This window comes from Hyperolius riggenbachi, chromosome 8, assembly GCF_040937935.1.
Source record: "Hyperolius riggenbachi isolate aHypRig1 chromosome 8, aHypRig1.pri, whole genome shotgun sequence".
Classification (NCBI taxonomy): domain Eukaryota; kingdom Metazoa; phylum Chordata; class Amphibia; order Anura; family Hyperoliidae; genus Hyperolius; species Hyperolius riggenbachi.
In genome coordinates, this window is record NC_090653.1 from 17,521,576 (window position 1) to 17,538,466 (window position 16,891).

The 16,891-nt window shown below is 45.6% G+C and overlaps 1 protein-coding gene across 5 annotated transcripts in view; it reads right to left on the minus strand.

Moving 5' to 3' along the window:
• The window catches only part of DACH2 (dachshund family transcription factor 2), a 535,913-nt gene that overhangs the window by 215,051 nt on the left and 303,971 nt on the right, over positions 1-16,891 (minus strand). For all 5 annotated transcript variants that reach the window (XM_068250013.1, XM_068250015.1, XM_068250012.1 and 2 more), the window contains one exon: positions 11,700-11,831. In XM_068250013.1, the coding sequence (XP_068106114.1) occupies positions 11,700-11,831 (132 nt within the window). The remainder of the gene's footprint in view (positions 1-11,699; positions 11,832-16,891) is intronic.

The window sequence follows — 16,891 nt, forward strand, 5'->3', positions numbered from 1 at the left end:
CTTCTTATTTGTTTGTGTTTTACATTTTCAGATTTTCGTGGCAGTTCCTCTTTAACCACTTCACCCCAAAGACAAAGTGGTTGTCTAATGGACAAGAACTATTTTCACCTTTCAGTGCTCATCCCTTTCATTTGCCAATAGCTTAAAGCGGAATATAACCCTGCATTTCAACTTTGCTCTAAAACATTATTTACAGCATATTATATGCAACCAGCATTTTTCTTTACTAGACCAGCATTGGAAGGGTTAAACACAGAGGTTTAAAGTTCCAGGAGAGATATGCAGAAGTTCAGATACATTCTATTTAGTTAAATGTATCTAACAAGTGATAAATGTTACACACTCTTTGGCTGTCCTCCAGCTCCTTCTCAGTCAGAGAGAGTGAGTCACATTCAACACTTAGATACATTTATGTAAACAAAATGTATCTATGTCAGCTTCGGATGTCTGCAGTTCTCTCCAGGAACTTTAAAGCTCTGTGTAACCCTTCCAATGCTGGTCTAGTAAAAAAAAAATTCTGGTTGCATATAATATACTGTAAATAATGTTTTAGAGCAAAGTTGAAATGCAGGGTTATATTCCGCTTTAATCAATACTAACCACAAGCAAACCAGAACTGATAATGACATTACCTTGCTCATCAGTTGTTGATGAGACGCACAGTCCGTCTTCAGAGACACTTTAGGACGCAAGATGCCTTCCAAGGAACCCCAAAGACACAAATATTGAACGAGGGGCAGCGTGGGAACGTGGAGACTGACCTCCGCAGTGGTATCGCGCAGGGGCGTAACTACAATTCATTGGGGCCCCGCAGCAAATCTATGATGGGGCCCCTCAATATTTATACCGCTTCCCTTGCCTCCCCTTGGTGACCCTCACAGCATGGGGACCCATCTCACAAGGGCCATCAGACAAGTGTGGCCATCAGGATCTGCATACCATAACAAGTGTAACCACAAAAACACCTGATCTGAAGTATGGTCCCCTGTATCAGAGGAAAAGGAAGGTTGGTAGTGGGGGCCCCCCAAAATCTTGGGGGCCCCCCTGTGATCACAGGAGCCGCTCCCCTCTAGTTACACCCCTGGTATAGTGTCTCCATTACGGTTTATCAATGATCTGCAAATACTTCCTAATTTATGCACTTTTTTTGCAGATATATGTAGTTTGAAATTGGACCAATCAATTTAAACCCAAGTTTAAATTGTTCGGTCCATTTTTAAGCTGCATAGATTTGCATCAACTCGGAAGTATTGGCATATCATTGCTCATCCCTAGTCTCCATACTATATACACACACTGATACAAAGGGCTTGATTCAGAAAAGCGTGCTAACACTTAGCACACCGGTGAAAAGCAGCTTTGCACGTGTTATCATGCGCGTAAAACTTTATGCGCGCAAATCGCGTAAAGTTTTGCGCGCACTATATCATGTGCAAACCAGCTTAGCACGGGCGTGCTAAGCATACACTGTAATGGGATAAACGTTAACACGCGAGCGCTAAAACTTTGCACACGCAACACGAGTGCAAAATGGCTTGCACACACGTTTGCACGTGCAAAGCTTTTAGGCGTGATAACTCAGCTATCACCCTTTTGTGAATCAAGCCCAAAAGGTGAAAAAACAGGTGAAAAAATGCTCGCGAGTATGCAGTGAAAAAGGCAAGTGGAAAACCATTTATGTGAATTTAAAGTGAACCTCCAGACTAAAAATCTACTCAGCAGAATTGAAAAGGCTTGGTGTTTCTTTAACAGTTTCACAGCATCAGAACTTTGTTTTTCTTACAAAAACATCATTTTTAGCTGCATTTTTAGCTAAGCTCCACCCATCAAAGAAAAAAGTCCAAGCTTTTTTTCCCTGATGCTGTGCAGAGCATGATGGTATTTCCTATGCCGTTATTCACGTTGCCTAGCAACTGGGAGAGGTGCTCAGGACACAGGACAGTTGGAAGTGTGTCTCATGCTCCCTGTCACCTCCTTTCAACCAAAATGATGGCTGCCCTCATGAAATCAAACATTTGCCTGTTCTTGTAAAACAGTGTGGGTAAGAGATTATATTACCTATCTATTTTAATTAACATAACTAATGTAACTTAATGACAGTATGTTTGTTTAGGTTGGAGTTCCTCTTTAAACTCTATATCATGAGTGAGGCCTGATTTAACTGCCTGTACAGAGCTGCAAATACTCATTCTATCGCCGCTGGTTCTTCCATAAACAGAGCGGATCAGAGTTGCCCCTCCGTCGCACGCCAGTCGCAGGGAACCCAAAATCTCAATGTTCTTCTCTTATCAAGATTACAACCCCCCATTTCCTCTTCTCGGGGACATCCGCCTCAGATCGCTCCTCCGGCCGGCGACGCCCGTTACAGGAGGCCACCTCAGCGCTCGCGTCCTGAAAGCCGCAGGATCGATATGAATTGATTGACTCGTGCTTTGGCAAGAAAGGCAGATACAGGAGAATGTCTGACTTAATGCAAGTCATATATTTAAAGACAACACCAATGAGTGCATCCAGCTCCCCCCCCCCCCCCCCCCCAGACGTTATAAAGGATTGCTTCTCGCAGCCGGACTCTATAAATACCCCAGAGTGTTTAGGGCAGCTCGATGGACGTGGCCACAGCTGGGAGCCTCTTTGCATAATAGATTAATATATGGCCGAGCCTTGTAATGTGGGGATGGAGGATTATGTGCAGGAAAACAGGGGTCACCTTGCAATAGTCACATCGCCACTCGTATTTACCAGCCTGGCTACGCGCCAAGCGGCTAATATACCGCGACACAAACACAGGGCCATCGCATTTCTCCAGGAAACTATACATGAAACCCAGAGAGAGGGGAGCGTTTCCAGGAGGTCTTCAGAATACAGGAGGTGTTTACATATTACTACTTTCATCAGATAATGTAACAGAGGCCAGAGAATTGTTCCTTCTATAGAGACGGGCAGAGGCACCGGAATCATGGCTAATCCTGAACCTGACTGTACAGTCATTTATCCAACTGTACCTCCAGATCTGCTGGTTTATAGCAAAGAAACAGCCTAAATATACAGCCATTTACCCAACTGTACCTCCGGATCTGCTGGTGTATAGCACAAATACAGCCTAAATATACAGCCATTTATCCAACTGTACCTCCAAATCTGCTGGTTTATAGCACAGATACAGCCTAAATATACAGCCATTTATCCAACTGTACCTCCAAATCTGCTGGTTTATAGCACAGATACAGCCTAAATATACAGCCATTTATCCAACTGTACCTCCAAATCTGCTGGTTTATAGCACAGATACAGCCTAAATATACAGCCATTTATCCAACTGTACCTCCAAATCTGCTGGTTTATAGCACAGATACAGCCTAAATATACAGCCATTTATCCAACTGTACCTCCAAATCTGCTGGTTTATAGCACAGATACAGCCTAAATATACAGCCATTTATCCAACTGTACCTCCAAATCTGCTGGTTTATAGCACAGATACAGCCTAAATATACAGCCATTTATCCAACTGTACCTCCAGATCTGCTGGTTTATAGCACAGAAACAGCCTAAATATACAGCCATTTATCCAACTGTACCTCCAGATCTGCTGGTTTATAGCACAGATACAGCCTAAATATACAGCCATTTATCCAACTGTACCTCCAGATCTACTGGTTTATAGCACACATACAGCCTAAATATACAGCCATTTATCCAACTGTACCTCCGGATCTGCTGGTGTATAGCACAAATACAGCCTAAATATACAGCCATTTATCCAACTGTACCTCCAGATCTGCTGGTTTATAGCACACATACAGCCTAAATATACAGCCATTTATCCAACTGTAGATCCAGATCTGCTAGTTTATAGCACAGATACAGCCTAAATATACAGCCATTTATCCAACTGTACATCCAGATCTGCTGGTTTATAGCACAGATACAGCCTAAATATACAGCCATTTATCCAACTGTACCCCCAGATCTGCTGGTTTATAGCACAGATACAGCCTAAATATACAGCCATTTATCCAACTGTACCCCCAGATCTGCTGGTCTATAGCACATATACAGACTAAATATACAGCCATTTATCCAACTGTACCTCCAGATCTGCTGGTTTATAGCACAGATACAGCCTAAATATACAGCTATTTATCCAACTGTACCTCCAAATCAGCTGGTTTATAGCACAGATATATCCTAATTATACAGCCATTTATCCAACTATACCTCCAGATCTGCTGGTTTATAGCCCAGATACAGGCTTAATATACAGCCATTTATCTAACTGTACATCCAGATCTGCTGGTTTATAGCACAGATACAGCCTAAATATACAGCCATTTATCCAGCTGTACCTCCAGATCTGCTGGTCTATAGCACAGATACAGCCTAAATATACAGCCATTTATCCAACTGTACCTCCAGATCTGCTGGTTTATAGCACAGATACAGCCTAAATATACAGCCATTTATCCAACTGTACATCCAGATATGCTGGTTTATACCACAGATACAGCCTAAATATACAGCCAAATGTATTCAGCTGTACACCCAGATCTGCTGGTTTATAACACAGATACAGCCTAAATATACAGCCATTTATCCAACTGTACATCCAGATATGCTGGTTTATACCACAGATACAGCCTAAATATACAGCCATTTATCCAACTGTACCCCCAGATCTGCTGGTTTATAGCACAGATACAGCCTAAATATACAGCCATTTATCCAACTGTACATCCAGATCTGCTGGTTTATAGCACAGATACAGCCTAAATATACAGCCATGTATCCAACTGTACCTCGAGATCTGCTGGTTTATAGCATAGATACAGCCTAAATATACAGTCATTTATCCAACTGTACCTCCAGATCTGCTGGTTTATAGCACAGATACAGCCTAAATATACAGCCATTTATCCAACTGTACCCCCAGATCTGCTGGTTTATAGCACAGATACAGCCTAAATATACAGCCATTTATCCAACTGTACCCCCAGATCTGCTGGTTTATAGCACAGCTACAGCCTAAATATATAGCCATTTATCCAACTGTACATCCAGATCTGCTGGTTTATAGCACAGATACAGCCTAAATATACAGCCATTTATCCAACTGTACCTCCACATCTGCTGGTTTATAGCACAGATACAGCCTAAATATACAGCCATTTATCCAACTGTACACCCAGATCTGCTGGTTTATAGCACAGCTACAGCCTAAATATACAGCCATTTATCCAACTGTACACCCAGATCTGCTGGTTTATAGCATGGATACAGCCTAAATATACAGCCATTTATCCAACTGTACATCCAGATCTGCTGGTTTATAGCAGAGATACAGCCCGAATATACAGCCATTTATCCAACTGTACACCCAGATCTGCTGGTTTATAGCACCGATACAGCCTAACTATACAGCCATTTATCCAACTGTACACCCAGATCTGCTGGTTTATAGCAGAGATACAGCCCGAATATACAGTCATTTATCCAACTGTACACCCAGATCTGCTGGTTTATAGCACCGATACAGCCTAACTATACAGCTATTTATCCAACTGTACACCCAGATCTGCTGGTTTATAGCACAGATACAGCCTAAATATACAGCCATGTATCCAACTGTACATCCAGATCTGCTGGTTTATAGCACAGATACAGCCAAAATATACAGCCATGTATCCAACTGTACCTCCAGATCTGCTGGTTTATAGCACAGATACAGCCTAAATATACAGCCATGTATCCAACTGTACATCCAGATCTGCTGGTTTATAGCACAGATACAGCCAAAATATACAGCCATGTATCCAACTGTACCTCCAGATCTGCTGGTTTATAGCACAGATACAGCCTAAATATACAGTCATTTATCCAACTGTACATCCAGATCTGCTGGTTCATAGCACAGATACAGCCTAAATATACAGCCATGTATCCAACTGTACCTCCAGATCTGCTGGTTTATGGCACAGATACAGCCTAAATATACAGCCATGTATCCAACTGTACCCCCAGATCTGCAGCTTATAGGTTATATACAGGGTTTGCATTGCCGAATTTCAAACTCTGAATTCGAACTGGTAATTACAAGTCATTTCAATTGAAGTCAGTACCGCCAACGTTGGCAGTACACTAACATATACCAAGTTCTGTATACACATTTTAAGAAAATCGGTAGTATGGGGTCCTTTTTCTCAAGCCTCTAACCCCGGTATAGCTAGAATCCTGTACCCCGACTGCTTAAGACTCCACAACCTAAGCCTGAGCCACATGTTCCATTATAAGGGAGGGAGGAGGGGGGTCCTGGAAGGGGCGGTAAAGCCGCCCCCTGGGGTGGGGGGGATGTTCATAGTGTAATCAGGGATCCCCCTCTTTAAGTGATAGGAGTGTAGGGTTACTTATGTATCCTTAACCATTTCCACAAAGGGCTAAGTTGAGATAAAAATGCAACCATGGAACAAGTCCGTTAATGTTCTTAATTAGCCATAAATACCTTTAAAGGGGAACTGAAGAGAGAGGTATATGGAGGCTATCATGTTTATTTCCTTTTAGACAATACCAGTTGCCTGGCAGCCCTGCTGATCCTCTGCCTCTAATACTATTAGCCATAGCCCCTGAACAAGCATGCAGCAGATCAGGTGTTTCAGTGGTTCAGACTTATAAGTCAGATCTGACAAGACTAGCTGCATGCTTGTTTCTGGTTTTAATTAGATACTACTGCAGAGAAATAGACCAGCAGGGCTGCCAGGCAACTGGTATTGATTAAAAGGAAATAAACATGACAGCCTCCATATACCTCTCTCTTCAGTTCCCCTTTAAAGAGGAACTCCAGTAAAAATAGCTTACTGAACAAAAGTGCTTAATTTGTACAATAACTATGTATAAATGATTTAGTCAGTGTTTTCCCATTGTAAAATCTTTCCTCTCCCTGATTTACATTCTGACAATTATCACATGGTGACATTTTTACTGCTGGCAGGTGATGTCAGTGGAAGGAGATGCTGCATGCTTTTTTGGCAGTTGGAAACAACTGTACACAGCTGTTACTTCCCACAATGCAACAAGGCTCCCACAGTGTGATGTCAGCACCATGGTCCTGACATCACACTGTAGGAGGGGTTTCACCACAATATCAGCCATACAGAGCCCCCTGATGGTCTGTTTGTGAAAAGGAATAGATTTCTCATGTAAAAGGGGGTATCAGCTACTGATTGGGATGAAGTGCAATTCTTGGTTACAGTTTCTCTTTAATGATCCCCAACAATATCCTCTGGATCTTGATTGAAGATCTCTGAGCACTCATTGCCGCCACTCCCTACGAAAACAGTGATTCCGGCGCAGGAATTACGGGTATAGCAGCGCACAGGGAGTAACTTCGGCGCCGTCAGAAGACGGAGCTGAAGTTCATTTTAACCAGGAATAGCTGGAAACCAAATTATTTCATTCACCACCATCCATGGCAACCTGGAGGGGGAATAGTATTTAACACGGCCGGGAACTTGTGCAGCAGCAGGATCAGCCATATACCGGGTGTATCCTGCGCCCAAGTCTCCTGCACCGATATCTCTCGTACGCACTCCCTGTACACTTTAGTATACACTTGCTATACTTTAATAGCAAGGCACCACAGTTAAGTCGGCAGTACTGACTTCAGTGTAAACGGCAGATCTAGAATCGCTCATTGCAAATCCCGCATTCTGAATCAGAAAGCCGAATACCGATGCAAAACTCCAAATTCAGAACTGCACGGGATTGGATTGCTTGTCCCTAGTTCTATACAGGATGAATATGAAGCCATTTATCCCGCTGCTGCTGACATATAGCACAGGGAATAGCTAAATATAGAGGCATTCCGCCCCGGCCTACAGGTCTATAGCACAGATACGGCCTATATATAGCGGGACTTATCTATCCTGCGTGCCGCTGCCAGGAGGTCGCTACTTCTCAGCAGTGCAGGACGGCGACGTCTCATAGCAGGGAATGTAGAGCAGAAGATCAGAAACCAAACCACAGATATGCTGTGAAGCTGCAGGTAAAGCATGCGAGGGTGTAGATGACTAGTTACAAAAGCTTACAGGAACAACGTATAGCTAAAAATAAACTCAATGTTTTGTTTCTTTTCTTTTACCATGCTCCATGGGAAATTTAGGTGCAGGGCAAAGCTGAAAAACGGCTCCCCCTGCTCCTGCAAAAATCCCAGCGGTGTAAATTACTATTTCTCCTCCAGGCCGCCATGGACTCCGAGGTAAGATATAATTTGGCTGCCAGCTACTGCCGGTGACCAAATTACACTGTTTATATAGTAGTTTTGGCTCTGTCTGTTGACTGCACCCAAATTACTGTCCGATTGCCGCAATTCCTATTACGACCTATGGTGGCGCATGGTGCGACCAAATTTGCGTTTTTTGCCTGACTGGGTGTCACATATCCTAGATACCGCACTGTGTCGTTATACTATCGCCCTATACACATCTTTCATATCTAAGCGATGTCATGTGAGGTTATGATCTGGATTTTCTGTGGTGGAATACAGAAGGTTACGAGGTTAAAAAAATAAATAATAATTTCACTGAGAAGATCCTGATTATAATGAAGTATCTAAAGATGCTTTCTGACATCCGTTCTGCTCCGCGCTCTCCAATATCGCTTTGTCTTTTCGGAGCAAACCTCGCGTACAGCAAATCAATGAATAATTGAAAATGATCGGAGTGAAAGTTTAGCCAGGAAGGAGAATAATTTAGCATTTTGAACGAATGACTCTAAAACAATAACAATTAAGATCTGAGAGGCCGGATCAGCTGTCACGGCAGCGGCGGCACTAAAAATACAGGAGACGTCGCCTAATCTGTTGTGACAGTTCAGAAGCCGCCGCGGCCTTTTTCAGTGACACGATTACTGATGGCGTTTAAGAAGAATTCCTCCTTAAAGGGACTTTTCAGGAACAAGTGCAGATCGAGCAGAGTCAGACAGTGCGGGGGGAGGGGGTGACGGAACGAGGACTGGGTGCCTATAGAGAAGCGGTCGCCATCCTTCTCCAGGAGCCAAAAGGAGCAGCGAAAGGGACAATTCACTTTTCTCTGTAGTAGGAAGCGGGAAAGATCTGCGATTTTCTGGACAGGTCAGAATATCTCTACATGTGGCGATGATCTCGGAGGCGTCAGGCTGACCGGGGTTCAGCTGCATGTCTTTTGCACGCGGGAATAGCCGCGGTCTTATGCTTCCTGGTCGCCGTGTCTCTGCTGCACATGCACGGCGTGGAGCGCATGCTAATAAGGTGAACTAAAGTGCACATGCACATGTGGACGTAAATGTAAGGAGGCATGCGCACCCAAATGGCCCAGTGCTGTCTGTTCTTAGCAGCTTTGTTGATCCAGCCTTGTGCCCGGTTAGCTTTGTTCATGATTTCCCGTTGTGACCTAGTCTGTTTACCAACCTGCCTTGCCGATTGCTGCCTGTCTATTGACCTTGCTTGTGACCCTGACTATGCTTCTGATTGCCGCCCGCCTCAATATTTGCCTGTTACCGACTACACTTCTGATTGCCGCCTTGGAAAAAGGATCCGCAGACCAGACTTGGCTTAGTGAAAAAATGTCCGTTCTTTATTAGAGCAATCCACATGACAAAGTTGTGCAATAAAATCACAGGATCGACTAACATGCATCCAGCTTACAATCTGCCCTTAATCATAGTCAAATCATAGTCTGATTGCTGCCTGCCTCGATCCTTGCCCGCTACAGACTACGCACCTGACTGCTGCCTGTCTCAACCCTTGCCTGTTACCTACTACGCTTCTGATTGCCGCTGCCTCGGTTCTTGCCTGCTACAAACTACTGATTGCCGCCTGTATCGATCCTTGACTGTTACAGACTATGCTTCTGATTGCCGCCTGCCTCGATCCTTGTCTGCTATAGACTACGCTTCTGATTGCAGCCTGCCACGATCCTTGCCTGCTACAGACTACGCTTCTGATTGCCACCTGCCTCGATCCTTGCCTGTTACCGACTATGCTTCTGATTGCCGCCTGCCTCGATCCTTGCCTGCTGCAGACTACGCTTCTGATTGCTGCTGCCTCGATCCTTGCCTGCTACAGACTACGTTCCTGATTGCCGCCTGCCTCGATCCTTGCTGGTTACCAAGTACGCTTCTGATTGCCGCCTGCCTCGATCCTTGCCTGCTACAGACTACGCATCTGATTGCCGCCTGCCTCGATCCTTGCCTGCTACAGACTACGCTTCTGATTGCCGCTGCCTTGATCCTTGCCCGTTACAGACTATGCTTCTGATTGCTGCCTGCCTCGATCCTTGCCCGTTACAGACTATGCTTCTGATTTCTGCCTGCCTCGATCCTTGCCCGTTACCGACTACGCTTCTACATGCCGCCTGCTTCGATCCTTGCCTGCTACAGACTACGCTTCTGATTGCTGCTGCCTCGATCCTTGCCTGCTACAGACTACGCTTCTGATTGCCGCCTGCCTCGATCCTTGCCTGCTACAGACTACGCTTCTGATTGCCGCTGCCTTGATCCTTGCCCTTTACAGACTATGCTTCTGATTGCTGCCTGCCTCGATCCTTGCCCGTTACAGACTTCGCTTCTACTTGCCGCCTGCCTCGATCCTTGCCTGTTACAGACTACTCTTCTGATTGCCGCCTGCCTCGATTCTTGCTTGCTACAGACTACGCTTCTGATTGCCACCTGCCTTGATCCTTGCCTGCTACAGACTACGCTTCTGATTGCCGCCTGCCTCGATCCTTGCCTGTTACAGACAACGCTTCTGATTGCCGCCTGCCTCGATTCTTGCTTGCTACAGACTACGCTTCTGATTGCCGCCTGCCTCGATCCTTGCCTGTTACAGACTACGCTTCTGATTGCCGCCTGCCTCGATTCTTGCTTGCTACAGACTACGCTTCTGATTGTCGCCTGCCTTGATCCTTGCCAGTTTCCGACTATACTGATTGCCGCCTGCCTCGATCCTTGCCCGCTACAGATTATGCTTCTGATTGCCGCTGCCTCGATCCTTGCCCGTTACAGACTACGCTTCTGATTGCCGCCTGCCTCGATCCTTGCCCGTTACAGACAATGCTTCTGATTGCCGCCTGCCTCGATCCTTGCTTGCTACAGACTACGCTTCTGATTGCCGCCTGCCTCGATCCTTGCCTGCTACAGACTACACTTCTGATTGCCGCCTGCCGCGATCCTTGCCTGCTACAGACTACACTTCTGATTGCCGCCTGCCTCGATCCTTGCCCGTTACAGACAATGCTTCTGATTGCCGCCTGCCTCTGACCTCCACTTTTGATCCTGATTACGATACCTGCAGTTTGCCCTGTGTATCTCCACTTACTGAATTCCTCCACATCGCAGCTACCCCCTCACCAGTGGGGCAATCCCAGGGGTCGTGACCTGGTGGCCACCAGACAGCAAACAAGTCTGTTGCCCAGCAGGGGTAGCAGCCCATCATCCCTTTGCGGGGTGCTCTGGTGAAGACCTGTGAGCCATTTAGTCTCCACGCTTTGGGAGAGCCGACGCCCACCGCCTGTGATGAGGTCAACAGACGCAGCTTGGACATTTCGCCAGTTTTTTTTTTCAGGCTCCGATTACATTTCGGGATAGATGATGAGATGCAAATAATTCTGGCTTGTATGCAGATTTAATTCTAATAAGCTAGTGCATGCATAGCAATGGCCGCTTTGCCTTACCTGCGTTGGAGTTCAGTTCTTCATTTTCCGATTCAGTCCCGTTCTGGCTCCCGCTACCATGGAGACTGTTTATCGCCATCAGCTTCATCTTCTGCAGCTTCATTGCTTCGGCCATGGCGGCCGCGGTGAGGCCTGAAAAATGAACAGCAAGGATTGGTCAGCACACCAGACTCTTTTACATGCTGTATTTATTCCATTACAACAGACAATTGTTTCGTGGCAATCCAATATACCCCTTTCTCAAGGCAAACCACCAGTGTCATAAAAAATTAAGAAAACATAAAAAGTGTACCAGAGACGTCAAATGAAAAAGATTTGATACTTACCCGGGGCTTCCTCCAGCTCCATAAGCTCATCTGAGTCACTCGCCGTCTGTAGTTCAGCCCAGTTACAGGCTCAGTCGGGTCCAGTCTGGGTCTTCTCCGCATGCACGGACCTCACACACATGTGAGTACTCCCAGAATGACGCGACTGAGCCTGTTACCGGGGCAATCGCGGCTGAACGGCAGAAGGATGGCGAGAGACTCAAACAAGCTTATGGGGCTGGAGGAAGCCCCAAGTATCAAATCTTTAGAATTGTATGTCTCAGGTTTCCTTTAACAGAGGCACCGGTATAGGAAAAAACTTAGTTAAAATTGTTTAAAAAGAAAGGCAGTGGTGGACTTACCGCCCCAGAAAACGAAACAATCGTGTATGAGGACCTCTGGAGGCGCGCATACACGTCACTGCTAAACTTCAGTGCTCCTTTTATGGTCTGAGGAAGAAGGCATAGACCCGCGAAATGCGTTGCAAATTTGGAGCCACAATTTTGCTGATAAAATAGATTGTTTAGTCTTCAAGGGAGATAAGTCCACCACTACCTTCCTGTTTTTAGTAAGTTTTATCCTATACTGGCACCTCTGTTAAATCAGTCTGCTAATAAAAAATAAACAGGTTACGGTTACACCGGACTTCCTGGGAAGATAAATGATGCAGCTGTTCAGGTTTCCTACACACCGACACTAAAGACTAGTGTTTAGCTATCGCTCAACCAACGACAGGTCCTCTACATCTACAATGTGTCATGCCTGAAAAACCAGATCCAGAAATAAGGTTAATTTTCTCTTGTCCTACTTAAAAGGAAGCACTCCTTGTTCTGCCTCTGCATGAGGAGCAGTCAGTGAAAGAAATTGGCAAAGGCAAGTGCCAGCTACAACCTCAACCGATTACAGCTACCATCGACCAAGAGCAGAAAGCGGAGGCTGCAGTGACCACTAACTAACCCTGGCCAAAGGAAGGCCACAAAAACACAACGTGGTCTGATGAGCCTGGATTACTGCTGAGGCCACCAGTGATAGGGTCAGAATTAGGTCCCAAGAGCCTGAAATCATGGATCCCACCTGCCTCGTGTCAGCAGACCACACTAGGGTTGCACTTGAAGGTGGAAGAGTCATCACCTTCTTTGTTCTCCCCAGGCTCTTTTAGCTGGGTGGTCCACACGGCTAATTTTGGCGAGCACCCGACTGTCCTCGGCTAGCCTCCTCATCCTCCTCCTATGCTGTAAGCAGTTGATCCGGCCCTGCATTCCCGTGTCATGCCAATTCCGGGAAGAACACTGACCTTACCAGGTATCAATTCTGGAACTTGTGTACAAGGTTTACCAGTATTAAATGTTCCTAAAATCACTGTAGGAACCACATGAACAGAGTTCTTCATGGAGATAAGCGAGTTTCACAACCCTACAAGTGGTACGTAGATAATTCTGGATACAATATTCCTTGAGAAACGAGTCCTGTAAAGATCTTGAAAACCACAACCTAAGGGGTCCGTACACCTAACGATTTTCCGGCCGATATACAGCAGATTTGATCACTGATCGAATCTGCTGTGAAATTGTTGCGCAAACGCTGACCAAACGATCGATTTCTATCCGAAATTGATCGTTCCCATCGATCCGTCCGTGTGGAAAAAGACAAAAAAGACAAAGACAAAGAAACACTTATATAGCGCTTTTCTCCTGGCGGACTCAAAGCGCCAGACCTGAGCCACTGGGACGCGCTCTATAGGCAGTAGCAGTGTTAGGGAGACTTGCCTAAGGTCTCCTACTGAATAGGTACTGGCTTACTGAACAGGCAGAGCAGAGATTCGAACCCTGGTCTCCCTTGTCAGAGGAAGATTTTGCTCGATTGCCAGCGGGTCGGGAGTGCATCAATAGCGGCGTTCGAATGTCCGACGACAGATGCTAGTGGCAATACATTACCTGATCTGGCCGCCACGTATCCCCGCTGTCACCACTGCTCCTTCTCCGCTGGGCTCCAGCAGTCTTCACTTCTTCCTGTCCCGACAGGAAGTTTGAAACAGTAGAGCGCCCTCTACTGTTTAAACTACCCTGGACAGGAAGTACAGTGAAGCTGCAGCCCTGGAGCCCAGAGCGTAGAAGACAGCGGATACCGGGGGTCTCGCGCCGGCCGGATCAGGTAATGTAAGCGGGGGGGGGGGGGGGGGGTGGCGGCAGCTTCCCAGATGGTGAATCGATTTCATGCTGAAATCGATTCACAATCATTTTGCAGTAAAGGCAGCCATACGATCCCTCTCTGATCAGATTCGATCAGAGAGGGATCTATCTGTTGGTCGATCTGATGGCAAATCGACCAGTGTATGGCCACCTTTAGACAAACAGGCAGGAGAACACAGGAACCCAATGTTAAAGAGAATCTGTATTGTTAAAATCGCTCAAAAGTAAACATACCAGTGCGTTAGGGGACATCTCCTATTACCCTCTGTCACAATTTCGCCGCTCCTCGCCGCATTGAAAGTGGTTAAAAACAGTTTTAAAAAGTTTGTTTGTAAACAAACAAAATGGTCACCAAAACAGGAAGTAGGTTGATGTACAGTATGTCCACGCATAGAAAAATACATCCATACACAAGCAGGCTGTATACAGCATTCCTTTTGAATCTCAAAAGATCATTTGTGTGTTTTTCCCCCTTCTGCACTCATGCACTGAAGTTTCAGGCTGCTCTTTTCTTCCTGCAAACAGCTTTGCCCTTGTCTGTAATTCTTCAGTATGTGAAAGCCCAGCCAGCTCAGAGGACGATTTATCCAGCTTGTAAAAGATAAGAGAGAAGCTGCTCTAATCTAAATAACACACAGGCAGTGTGCAGAGAGGGGCCTGAAAGGGGGAGTTCATAGCAGAACCACAACACTGAAGAACTTGGCAGCCTTCCAGACACAGGCCCACAAGTCTGACAGGGGAAAGATACATTGATTTATTACAGAGACAGTGATAGTATAAAGTGCTGCAGTAAGCCAGGACACATTAGAATAGCTTTTGGAACTTGTAGGATGATAAAAAAACAGGATGCAATTTTTGTTACGGAGTCTCTTTAAGTCTAAATGACTTTACTCCCCATGTTTTGACTGTATAAAGACTTAAATGGAGGATCTGCAACTTGCTTCAGGCTTGCAACCCTCTCCTTTATTTTTTTAACACGTGGGCCAAAACACTGAACAGATGGAAATTTTACTCTAAAACCTAGTACACACCTTCAGTTTTGATTGGCCAATCACTGAAAAATGTATCCTCTTCCATGTGGTAAGAGATGCTTACCTACACAATCTGTTTATAGTATTAAAAATCTTTAGACCCTCCTACTACGTGGAAATGGTAACATTGGCTACTCATAGTTAGATGTGTGTACACATATCCTAAAGTCTAGTACACACGCAGGGTCGGACTGGGCCACAGTAGTACAGTTTTTTCCCTTGGTGGGCCCCCCCTCCAGGTCTCTGGTGGGCTCCCCTCCTTGTCTGACAGAGCTCCAATTGCTGCCTGCAGCACAAAAATTCTCTTCTCAGTGCTGTAATCACTCATGCTGAGAGCAGTGGCGTAGCTAAGGAGCTGTAGGCCTCGATGCAAATTTTACAATGGGGCCCCCCGAGCACTCTATACATAACAATTGATACGACGCACCAAAACCTGCCAATGGCAACTACAGTGTCAGAGGTGCAAGAAGGGGATGGGAAATAGCTTGTTAATGATTACCACTGTTCAAAGTATCTATAGAAGTGATTATTATGACCACAGGACCAATAGAGAGGTAATACTGTAGTTGAGGGAGGGCCCTTCAGGGCCCCTTTGGCCCAAGGGCCCCGATGCGGTCGCAACCTCTGCAAAGTAGGACATTACTTTATATTGAAGAAGGGGACTCTATGCAAAGTTTTGCTGGGCAGCAGTGTCTCTGAATTACAATGCTGCTAAGATCATGTACATTTGGCCCTGGCCATAATACATCATGACCACGCCCACCTTCCGGTGCATGGTCACGCCCTTTTTTCACCACAATCATGGGATGTGTGGGCCCCAGGTTGAAATTTCTTTGGTGGGCCCCCAGTGTCCCAGTCCGACCCTGTACACACGTTCAAGGATTGTCCACATTTTACCACCTCTATGAAGTATAAGGGTCAACCAGCATGTGTGAAATATGGGCACCAGGGGAGATCAGGTGCAGGGAAACTGCTGATAATAGAACATTGGCACATTTACTAATATTCTACTATTTACAATATTTATTCATGATAGTATAATATTATTAAATCTCACTGAGTTTTACTATAGCTAAACCTACCCTCCCTGACACTCAACCCTTAACCACTCTCCATACAAACACCATTCCTGACGCCAGACCATTAATGCCCCTCCCCCCCATCATGAAAAAAAAAATGCAGCCAGGCATCCAAACTACGTCAAAGAAACTGGGAAGAAGTCAGCAAAATCAAGCTAAATGTTGGAAACAAAACCTTTTGCAAAAAAATTAAATGATATAACAATACAACAATGCATCTAATTGATTGTCCTGTTACAGTTTCCGCTATTCCGCCGCCAGCCTCGCTGTCAGGGCTGCAAACAGCTAAATTAACAATAGGAGGACAGGACTCTCGCTGATCAGATCTCGGAGAGGTTTGGCAATTAATTAAACCAAACGGTGACTCACCGAACTGACGCCGTGTTCCAATATTAAAACAAAACACTTAATTACATTTCCAGTCAACACATTGCGAGGAATAACAGCTAGAGTGAGATGAATAGATACGGTGCCGGCCTGGGAAGACTGAATCGTGGCGCGGTGAGGAGCGGTCGGTCCTGACACCGCTTATTACAGATCGGGGCGGTCGGGGGTCACTTGTGATTGGCTAAACAAATGCGGTCAGAC